This window comes from Ursus americanus, chromosome 9 (assembly GCF_024610735.1).
Source record: "Ursus americanus isolate L20-20 chromosome 9, mUrsAme1.1.p, whole genome shotgun sequence".
Classification (NCBI taxonomy): Eukaryota; Metazoa; Chordata; class Mammalia; order Carnivora; family Ursidae; genus Ursus; species Ursus americanus.
Window position 1 is genome coordinate 76,462,488 of NC_142135.1, and position 12,455 is coordinate 76,474,942.

A 12,455-nucleotide genomic window follows, 5' to 3' on the forward strand; every position below is an offset into this window, starting at 1 on the left:
ACTTCTGACTTTAGAATGACTGTTCTATTTGGTGAATACTTACTAAGCAATAATTTCACAGTGTTTTCCCAATTATGAACATATATTAATTTTATGGGCAAATAAAATATATTATTGGTCTAATTATATGGTCTAATTAGCCACAGTTCTTTTAATAAGGTGTCCTAGATCCAGCTTAATTCTTGCCACATACAATAATGAACCTTCACTCTTTCTTTTCAATTTAACATGCTTAAGAATTAACCAGACACAAAGTGAATTAATAATTTATGATGATTATGGAAATAGTTTCATAAATTTTAAAGCATAACGATCATGTGTCCTTTTTGCAAATAATTTTGTTTTCTTCTTGAGTAAATTTTTTTTTCCTATTTAAAAAAGAAAAGTACACCACCTTACTGGATATTTCATCATCTTCACAAGGAACTTTCCAATGTTTGATTTAGTTGGGAACGTGTGTGTTAATAAAAAAAGTATTTTTTTCTTTCTTTTTTTTTTAATAGGCAGCTGGTTGTTTAAAAGCAGATCTCAGTACAGCTGTAATAAAGGACAGATAGTGTTTTCCACATTAAACAAATGGTTATATAATACCTGGGATCTGAGTCGGGTGTACATATCTCTGATGCTTTCAAATTTCCAGCCTCTTCACATTTACTAAGACAAGTTAACTAAAGTAACCCACATAGTTTGGCATTATATAATCACTTTTTATGATATGGTAAGTTAGAAATTTAAAATTTTATTTTCATAGCTCATCTTATTTTCTCATAAAATATTATTAAAATGGGAAAATGTCATTTACCTGAAATAAGTAAAACTGAGACTACATGCTAAGGTCATTTCAGTCCATGATTAACTAGTAGAATTAGGATTACAAAGAATTGCTTCTCACACCACATTTTTCATATTATTTTCTCTATAAAAGTTTTTGGGGTCACTGAAAATTTATGAAATTTTAATTTGATAACAAATTCCATTAGGTAAGTATAAATCTCCTTAAATGAAGGAAAGAACAAGAGGTTCATGAACATTTTCATGATTCATAATTAAATTAACACATTTGGTTTAGCATATTTGGTTGACACTAGCGGCGATAAAACAATGGAATCAGTGATTTAAGGACAAATAGTACATTTTACATTTTGACTATCATATAATCGATGTATTTATTCTTTTGAAAATCTTAGGAATAGTCGACAACAAGATAAACAAAATTGGAATGCCAGTGTCATATCACGGAATGAAAATAGAAGGAAAAATCTACATCAGCAAATTAAAGTGCTTTCTTCTTTGATGAAATTTTTTGCATGCTTTTTTCTTTGCCACCATGTGGTTTTTTGCCTCCTTTATATCATTCATAATTCAGTGATAGGGCATTAGTTCATGATCTGGCCCAACATGTATTTGTCATAGAAAATAATCTAAAATACAGAAATAACCATTTAAGTGGTATTTTTATTAATAGGTAGCTTACAATTTTTATATTATTTACATACATTGAATCATTCATTCTTTTGTCTTCACTTTCGATGAACTACTGGTACAAATAAACTGAGTGAGAACAAGCTGTTATGTTCATTTAAGATTATTCACAGATGCGTTCCAAAATAGAAGTGCTTTTGAGATCCCTTAATAACCTTGTTTTCTGTTGAAATTTCAAACTGAATTCACTGTTGACTTGGTGATGTCATTGTTTCTCCAAGGTCTAAAATGATGACTATGTTTATTCTCTTTATATAGTCATGGTAAGTGACAATGCAAAGCTCAGTATGTCAAGTTGTGTACTTTGCTTTGCTTGTAGTAGCAGAGCTGGAGGCAGCAGAAGCAGTAGCCTGATTGCCTAAAAAGAGAGGGTCCAAACAAGCTACTTTGGCAGCAAAGAATGAATGAATGCAGTGAAGAACAGCAAATAGATTTGAAAACTCCAGCTCCTGAAAGGGAAAAAGAAATGCTTCAGATAAAATCAATTACTTTAAAAAAGTTGACAATAATTGGACAACTAGATAATAATGGGTAATTTTTTCAAGCTCAATAAACATAATTCAAATCAGTTAATTCTATCAAATGTATAGAAACTTAGACATTTTTGTTCAATATATAATGTATTGCAGATTTACTTCAAAACATGGCAGTCTAAGAGAGAGAAATACTAAGCATTTTTGTTATCTATGAAAGTCATTTCAGTATTGCCAAATGCTGGATAGAAATATATTTGACCAGAATAAAATTTTATTCTTGATAAGGTACAAAACATGGGAATAGTTTAAAAAATATTTTTAATCTCTTTATACACATTTCAGATGATAAATCTGGATTGAAATAATTTTAAAAATATTCTTCATTATTCTCTAGAATAAGCTACAATTTATCATAAGACACTGAATATGAAATGCTGAAAGGGAGAGGTTATGAACGTTTATGACACTAGGAGCCAAATGGTTCAATTCCAAAATGTAATGCATGCATTAATTTTAAATGTATTTAATTTTAATTGTTGTACTTGGTTGTTTAAATTTGTTGTATTTGGTTGTTAAAAAAAATCAACCAAAGCCCACTAATCATTTGGATTTTTTGAAATATGTTTCCTATTTGAATCCTTAAGGAAATTTGTGGCCCACATTGAAAACAAAAAATAGAAAAGAGTTTTGTTTTGTTTTTCTGAAACCAGAAATAATGTCAGATGAGCTGTAAAATCATGAGGTGATGCTCAGGATAGATTTCAAAAGCTGACATCACCTTGGGTGATCAGGTATGGAAAACCATCAGTAGTCCCATAAAATGTTCAAGAGGATTGAGAGAAGACAAATACATACATATGCTTAATGTAGTCTAGATGGCAAACTTATTCACAATGAGGATAATTAGAGTGTAATAAACCATATGAAATTACTGACAAAGTTGTTGCTATATCATTCATATTTATAATAAAGAATGTAACATTACAATTGATATACACACTAGTAATAGTGTTTGCAATTTGTAGTATGTGACAATGGAAAACAGTTCAAAGTATTTATTCAGCTGGGACATATCATAACATGTGCCATGCACCAGGAAATTATGTAAGTAAAATAATTCACCTTCAGAATATTTTATCAGATCATGCAGTAGGAGTACAATAGAACACAACATAAATTCATTCACAGTTCTGTACAATATATGTAAAATATCTATGCTTTCTCAGTAATTCCCTTTAAAACTTAAGTATTTCATAGTTTCCTATGGCAAATGGTGACTTATTCTAGAGAGCAGCAAAGACTTAACTATTCTAATTTCCTAAAATACTTCAATCTAAAAATGATTTTAGTTATTCCATCATAATTATTTCAGAAGCTTTATTTTTAACAATCCACTTCAGTGGCACTATGATATGTTATTTGTCAACTAGCAGCTTTTCTATTGCCTTAACTCAACCTTGAAGTTCCCTGTTCATCCCTTCATTCTTTGCGCAACCAGTTTATGTCACCTGCAGATTCTGAATTACTTTTGATATCAACCCATATTAAGTGAGCCAGATATGAAAAGGGTGGTAAAGTTTTGGAAAATATGAGATGTGCCAATGTATTATTAAAAAAAGAAAACAACAAAAAAACATGCAATTCACTCTCGGTAAAGGGGAAATATTTTCAATATCACAAGTAGGCAAAAATATAACAACTTTTGTTCAAAAATAATTCTGCCACATCTTTATTAATTTGGAGAACAGATAACTAATTATACAGAAATTTTTAGAAAGTTTACTATTTTCAATTATTCATACCTTATAATTATAAGCCAATTATTTGATGTTGATTAGCACTGTAAAATATTTATACTTTTTTTCAGGGCAGTTAGTGGTAGACAGGAAGTAATAGGTAAGAGGAGAAAGCAGGAGGCAGAAATGTGTTCAAATTTGGTTATTGATACCAATGTCAACTAATTTTTCCTCTGTCTCAATGGTCACCTATGGCCACTATATTCCTTCTTGTGGCTTCAGGGATTTGGAGGTTAATATTTTTCATCATATTTGAGAAGTTTTCAGTTGTTTTATTTCTTCAAATAATCATTCTTCCCATTTTCTCTCCACTTTCCTCGGATTCCCGTTATGTATATGATTGGTGCTGTCACACACTTCAAGTTCTCATTTTCTGTTCAAAAATTCATATCTTTTGTTTAATACTTCCAGGGAATTTTTTATTTGTTATTGCACTTTTATATGATAAAATTTGATTTTATTATTTCTATGTCTTTATTGACATTTTCCATTTCATGAGATATGTCATACTTTCTTTTAATTCTTTGAGCATGGCTTCCACTAGCCCTTTGAACATATATGTGGTAGATAATGCAAAGTTTTTGTCTATTAAGTCCAATAGCTGGATTTCCCCAGGGAAAGTTCCTCCTGACAGTTCCTTTTCTTATATATGTACCACAATTTCTTGATTCTTTAAATGTCTCATAATTTTTGTTTAAAACTGGTCATTTCAGGGGCGCCTGGGTGGCACAGCGGTTAAGCGTCTGCCTTCGGCTCAGGGCGTGATCCCGGCGTTATGGGATCAAGCCCCACATCAGGCTCCTCCACTGTGAGCCTGCTTCTTCCTCTCCCATTCCCCCTGCTTGTGTTCCCTCTCTCGCTGGCTGTCTCTATCTCTGTCGAATAAATAAATAAAATCTTAAAAAAATAAAAACTGGTCATTTCAATAACATACTTTGGAAATAAGATTCTCAATCTTCCCTAAGATCTGCAGCAGTTTGATAGAGTTAATTATTGTTCTTCCTTCTCTCCTTTTCGTTTTTTTGTTTTTGCTTTTTAGTGACCTTTCTGGCATAATTCATAATTCTGTAAAGCTTGTATTTCCCATCACTGTTACCAGTAAAGTCTCTTAGTGGTCAACAATCTTATAACTGTCTGACTCAGCCAGGTCTGAGACATTAGGTCATGCACACAGCCCTTCCTATCCAACTGTCATTCTAGTTCTCAGGAGGATATTGGAGTTTTCCAAGGCCCCTTATTCCTCAGACCTGAGTTTTAAGGTTTCCCTAGCTTTTTGTTTGTCACTACTAATATCACCAACTCAGGTAATTATAATGTGCTGCTCATTGTTTTCAATAAATATCAATAAATACTTTGGGGTTGGGTTTTCCCAATGAACAAGGTTTGAGCCATATCAAGTAATGAAAAAATACTGCAAATATGCTTTTTCATGGAGCTTCCAGATAGATCAAATAATTAACAGTTTTCCTGGAGTGGGCTTTTTGAGGAGTTTCAAGCACAGTCTATACTCTCCAGTGGCTTCTGGTCTACTGTTTTTCACAGCTGTCATGTTTTCTAGGCTGTTTGTTTTATGTTTGTTTTGTCTGTAATGAATACTCTAGTTATTGTAAACATTTGGTTACTTTCAAGTTCTGAAAAAGTTAATTCTGATAATTTTGATTGTTTTTTTCATTGCTTTTCCAGAAAAGTACCATTTCAGAAGATCTTATTTTGCCATTCTGGAAGTCCAACCCACATTTATATTCGATTTTATAAGATGCTTTAAGGTAGTACAGTGATTTGCACATTTTATGTGATTTGGATTATTGATTTATTATTTATCTTGGTTTTCTGACTTCTATTTACAAGGCTTGGTGAATAAAAATAAAAACTCATTTAATTGTCAATCTATATTAATCTGCTTACTTTCAAAGGTTTAAGGACTTCTAGGATCTTGATATAATAGAAGCTTATTTAATAATATCTTGTGTCATTCCTTAAGTTAATTTTAAAAAATAAGACACTGATATATGTTAATACCATATTTATACCATTTTTCTAATATTAAGTTATTTAGTGAATGACAGTATACCAGACAATGCATTGATATTCACGGGGACCCTAAATTTGAAGAAGACATGACTGATTACTTTAGAAACTCATATGGGACAATTTAAACAATTGATCTTAATGCAAATGTAAAAGACTCTAAATAAAATATGTACGTATTATGAACAAGTCTATGGTACCTGTTTTCATAATCAAATAATGTTTTGGGTCAAAATTCTATTTTCCCATTTTCAAATGATTTCATGATTATTGCAATTTCGGGTACTGTTTCTTTATTATGAGAAGATAATACAGTAGCTGGTTCCTAGACTCCATTTTAAGTTATTTTACTTTCTTGGAAAATACTTTCAAGTGTATCTTTATTCTTAAAATTTTGATTTTCAAAATGTTTTTACTTACATCAATAAAATAAAAATGTAATTACATTTCTTCTATAGGTAAACGGTGACGTTTGGCAAAAAGGAAAAAAAAATATATCACACCATGGACATGTTCCCCTCGACACTTACTTATTTTAGAGGCAGGTAATATATTTGTTTTTACCTTAAAGATGTTAATTTAAATTTATAGGTTAGCAAGTTAAAAAATGTTTTGGACCCCTAATACACATGAGGAAATAAAATTCAATATTCCTAAAGAGAAAATAGAAGACTTGAAAAATAAACCATGTACAAAGAAAAAAAAATCTCAGTGGGAAATAAAAATGGTTCGGAATCCTCAGTGATTCCCAAGAGTTTAGAAGCTCTTTTAAAACTAGAAACATAAGCCCAGGTTTCTCCTTTACTACATATTTCTTTTCCTAATCCAATCAGTAGTTTGAAATAAGATTTCAGATAAAACAATGGGTATGTAAATTATACACACACACACAACTAACTTCAAAATTTTCCTCCGATTTATGTACTGATGCTTCAGTTCTTTTACAGTATGAAGCACTTCAAAACATGAATTGACGCAGGACCTGCAATATTAACTAGGTGTCCCTGCCCTCGTCTCCCATTTGTTTTTTGCCCATAATCTAAACAGCTGTTGCTGTCAATAATTTGCGGTGAAAAGAAGAGAATCTTGGAATTTTATAAAATCTTTGGTTCCAGATGCCAAAAAAAGTCAGAAATTGTGAAAAGCAGGATAGGAAGATGATTCTTCATTTCCAATGCTGAGGGAAATCCTTCATCTCAAATACCTACCCAGGTTTGTGAATATTAAACTTCTCATCTATGAGACCTCACGGCTAAATATGAATATGAATTCACTTAAATTGCCAGTCATTCTCCAAAAGGCAGACCAACACACCATGAATTCCTTAGTAGACATCTTTGACACTGAGCATGCAAAATGCTCCGTCTATTGTGTCATATATTCAATCCTTACCATCAAACCACAGAACTTGTTGTCCCTACAGTACTCTTTTAAGGCGGGAATTTCATCCACAATTTATAATGAGAAAATGAAGATATATAGAAATTAGCTAAAAGTGGCATTACTGGAAGTCAATCTTGTTTTTGATTTAAGTCTTACTGAACCTAGTATTTGTGAAAAGGTATGTTATGGCAGCATGGAGTCTCTGAGACTGTGAAGGTTGGGGGCAGGAAATGGTTTTGGGGAAAAAGACTCCAATGATCAAATCAATGTAAATAGGTTTCTATATTTTGCACTGTTCCACTAAATAGAAAAGTGTTGGCTTGTTTTCTTCTCTTATTGTACAGTGCAAGAAAGCACTACCTTGGCTTCCAGATCTCAAATTTAGCAATTCAGGATTAATATGCTGTATACACTAGTTTAGGAAATATTTTAAGTGTTTCTTTTGGGGGAAATTGTTATGAATTTCAATGAATAAAGTTTCATTGATGTTTTTCGAAGACAACCCGTTTTGAAGTCAGAGGATTGTCTGGCCATATCATATCAAATTATAATTTTAAAAATACATGTACATAAATATAAAAACAAGATATTAGAAGTAGTAAAGAAAAAATACATATGGCTAGAAAATTTACTAGGAACAACTATAAGAATACGTTAGTAATTCTTGATATACTAGTCTCATATTTACAACAGATATAAGCCACTTTTTTAAAGTTCCCAATAGCGATAAATGAAATTTTTGGTAAACTGTCAAACAGCTACAATATTGCTCATGACTTCAACTGGGAACCCTGTTCTACTAGGAAAGTTCCGAGAAGTTTAATGAGGCTTTGGGAAAGCAGATGGCAAATTTATTAAGCTTTCTGAGTAATGAAGTGAGAATTTATGAGTTTCTGTTTTCAGAGAAAAAAGTATAATGGGCTTTTGTATTATGACTTTGTTCTCATATATCCACAAACAAAACAGTAACAAAAACAAAAAGTAAATGCCTCAACTACCAGGCAAAGCCACATGATTTTTTCAGTATTTCTGAGACCTTACACAACCAAAAAGTTAAATACTATGTAGAACTTTTAATTCTGTAATACATGTGGCAATTTAAGCAATCATGTTCCCCAAACAAACTCTATTACTGGTTAAACAATCATGTTCCCCAAACAAACGCTATTACTGGTTAAATAAGCTCTGGTTATAATGCATTTGCCTTGTAACTGTGAATGTACATATGTTTTATTAAATTAAAGCATCTTGTATCTATTTATTATTATATATGACAAGATATGACTCTGCTGTCTAAATCATTTTATCACTTTTTAAAGCATTTTCAAAAGAAACACTGTAACAGCTTCCATATTTAATTTTTTTTTTCTGACCCATACTTTAAATGCTGGGGCACCTTCTTTTTTATTTCTTTGTAGTTTTATCATGATATCTTTGGCATATAAAATTGTATATATTTAAGGTATTACTTGATGTTTTGATATATGTATACATCGTGAAAAGAGTGCCAAAATCAAGCTAATTATCATATCATCACTTCTACATACCTACCATTGTGTTAGGGGTGGGAAGAAATTTTATTTTAATTATACAAAACAGTGTTGTCAACTATCATCAATCACATTACATAATAGATCTCTATTCATCTTTTATGACTGAAATTTTATACCCTTTGACCAACATCATCTCATTTCCCCCTCCCCCAAGCCTCTGGCAATCACATTTCTACTTTCTGCTGCAGGAATTGACTATTGTAGACACCACATGTGAATTAGATCATGCAGTATTTTTTTTTCTGTGTCTTGCTTATTTTACTTGGTATAATGTCCTCCAGTTCCAGCTATATCACAAATGGCAGGATGTTCTTTTTTATTAAGGTGAATAATATTTCATTACGTGTGTGTGTGTATAACATTTTCTTTATCCATTCATCTGTCAAAGGACAGTCAGTTTTGTCCCATATCTTGGTTACTGTGATTAATGCTGCAATGAACATGAGAGTGCAGATATATTTTCATGGTAATGACTTCATTTCATTTGGAAATATACCTAGGATTGGGATTACTGGATAATACGATAAATCTATTTAATTTTTTGAAAAATGTCCATATTATTTTCCATATTGGCTGTCCAGAACAGTGCACAAGGTTTCCCTTTTCTCCACATTCTTGCCAACACTGTTATCTTTTTCTTCTTGGTAATAGCCATTCATAATAGGTATGAGGTGATATCTCATTATGATTTCGATTTATATTTCCCTAATGATTAGTGATGTTGAACACCTTTTCATACAATTGTTAGTCACTTAAATTTCTTCTTCTGTGTCTCTCAGGAACTTTGCCCATTTTTAAATAGGGTGTTTTTTTTTTTTGGTATTGAGTTGTATGAGTTCCTTCTATAGTTTGGATAATTAATCCACTATTAGATATATCATTTGCAAATAATTTTCCCTTTCTGTAAATTGCCTTTCATGTTCTTGATTATTTTCTTTGCTGTGCAGAAGACGTCTAGCTTGATGTGGTCCCCCCATTTTGGCTTTTGTTGCCTATGTTTTGGGTGTTCTATCCAAAAAAATTTTGCCAAGACTGATGTCAAGAAGATCTTCGCTTACTTTTTCTTTAAGGAGTTTTTTTGGCTTCAGGTCTTACATTTAAGTCTTTTTTTTTTTTATTAAAGATTTTTATTTATTTATTTGACAGAGATAGAGACAGCCAGCAAGAGAGGGAACACAAGCAGGGGGAGTGGGAGAGGAAGAAGCAGGCTCATAGCTGAGGAGCCTATGTGGGGCTAAAATCCCATAACGCTGGGATCACACCCTGAGCCAAAGGCAGATGCTTAACTGCTGTGCCACCCAGGCGCCCCTACATTTAAGTCTTTAATCCATTTTGTGTTGATTTTTAGGTATGCTGTGAGTTAGCGATCCAACTTTATTCTTTTGCAAGTAGGTACATAGTTTTCCCATCATCACTTATTGAAGAATTTATGCTTACATTGTGTGTTCTTGGAACCCTTATCAATGAGCAGTTGACTATAAATGTGTGGGTTTATTTCTGGAATCTGTATTCTACTCATTGGTCTATATGTTTGTACTTATACCAGCACCAGACTGTTTGGTTCCTATAGCTTTGTAATATAATTTGAATTTAGGAAATGTGATCCTATGGCTTTCTTTTTACTTTAGATTGCTTTGGCTACTTGGGGTCTTATGATTCCATATGAATTTAAGATTTTTTATATTTATGTAAAAAGCATCATTGTGATTTGGATAGGTATTGCATTGAATCTACAGATCATTTTGGGTAATATGAATATATTAACAATATTAATTATTCCATTTCATAAATATGGAAACATGGGATGTTTTTCCATTTATTTGTGTCCTTTAGAATTCCCTTCATCAGTGTTTTAGAAACTTCAGTGTATAAGTCTTTCATCTCTTTAAGTAAATTGCTAAGTAATGTATTCTTTTTGTTGCTATTTTGAATGGAATTGTTTTCCTAATTCCTCTTTCAGATAGCTTGTTGTTAGTATATACTTATGCCACTAACTTTTATGTCAATTTTGTATTCAACAAATTCACTGAATTTATTAGTTTTAATGGATGTTTGTGGAGTTTTCAGTTTTTCCCTATCCATTATGATATTAGCTGTGGGTTTTTCAAATATAACCTTATTATGCTGATTTGTATTCCTTTGTACCATTTTTTGCAAGTTTTTATAATGAATAGATGCTGAAGTTTGTCAAATGCTTTTCTATATCTACTGAGATGATCATTGATTTTTATCTTTTATTCTGCTAATGTGGTATATCACATTGATTTTTGTGTGTTGAATCATTTTGCATCACAGTAATAAATCCCATTTATGATCTTTTTAATGTGCTGATGATTTTGATTTCCTAGTATTTCACTGAGGATTTTTGCATCAATGTTCATTAGGAATATTGGCCTATAGTTTACTTTTTTTTTTTAAATCTTGTCTTTGTCTGGCATTGAAATAAGGGTAATTCTACCTTCATACAATCATTTTGAGAGTTTTCCTCTTCTATTTTTTAAAAGAGTTTTAAAAAGATCAGTATTAATTTTTCTTTGAATGTTTATTAGTATTCACCTATGTATCCTTTTGATTGTGGGTTTTTCTTTGTTGGAAGGTTTTTGATCACTAATTCAGTCTCCTTGTTTGTTATTGCCATAATAAGAGCCATATCCATAATTAAATTTTCACTGTCAAATTTGTGTTATATGTCTGTCATTATTTCATTGGAGTTATGAAAGGTGATGAACTAAGAATCTGACCATTATGACAATTATATTTCTTTAGATGTGGCATTAGTAGTACTTTAAAAATATAGTTCTACTTTTAGGATGATTTCCCTATTTCTCCTAAGTGTAATAAAAACTCTGGAAATGACATATAAAACAAACAAAAGGACATTCTGAAGGGAGAGAAGAAAGCAGATAAGCTAGGGATCCATAGATCTCGGGATCTGAGTAATAACATCATGGTGAGAACTTGGTTTTTCTTTTTGCATCATATATTTTAAACAAGAGAGTAGAAAGCCTGGGCCCAGAAACATCAATGATTACAGACAAAACAAACAAATGGAAAAAAACAAAAACACAAAACAAAACGAACAAAAAATAAAGACATCAACTCTCTCTAGCCATATGATCTGAAAAGAAGCAGTCTAGTCAGGCAAAAAATGTGCTCCATTTATTACTCTACTTTGGACAAATGCTACAGAAAACTGGGCTTACCCCACTCCCACCAGCAAAAATCTAGACTCCTACTTTTGCCAACCTATAATAAGGTTATATCCTAGGCCATAAAGAAATTGTCAACTAATTAAAAAAACAAAAGTGAAATCATACGGAGTATGTTCTTTGAGCAAGTAGATCACACTAGAAATCAATTCTAGGAAGATAACAGGAAAATCTTAAAATACTTAGAAACTAAACATTACACTTCTAAAAAATTCTATTGATCAAAGAAGAAAACTTCAAGGAAATTAAAAACATTGATTTGCATAAAAATAAAAATACAATTTATCAAAATTTGTGGAATGCAGTAAACGCTGTGATAAGAAGGAAATTTTAGAATTGAATGTTTGTATTAGAAATCAGGAAGTGTCAAATCAATGATCTTAAAATACCAACTTGTGAAATTAGAAAAAGAAGAGCAACATAAAACCAAAGCAACCCGAAAGAAGCAAATTAATGAAGTTAAGACCAGAATTCATGTAATTAATTATAGAACTCCAAGAGAAAAGCAATGAGAAAATAATTTTGGTT

General features: G+C 31.4%; 1 protein-coding gene across 2 annotated transcripts in view; it reads right to left on the reverse strand.

The window, feature by feature from the left end:
• Positions 1 to 1,772: 1,772 nt before the first annotated feature.
• The window catches only part of SNTG1 (syntrophin gamma 1), a 296,161-nt gene continuing 285,478 nt past the window's right edge, over positions 1,773 to 12,455 (reverse strand). For both annotated transcript variants that reach the window (XM_045789165.1, XM_045789163.1), the window contains one exon: positions 1,773 to 1,931. In XM_045789165.1, the coding sequence (XP_045645121.1) occupies positions 1,773 to 1,931 (159 nt within the window). The remainder of the gene's footprint in view (positions 1,932 to 12,455) is intronic.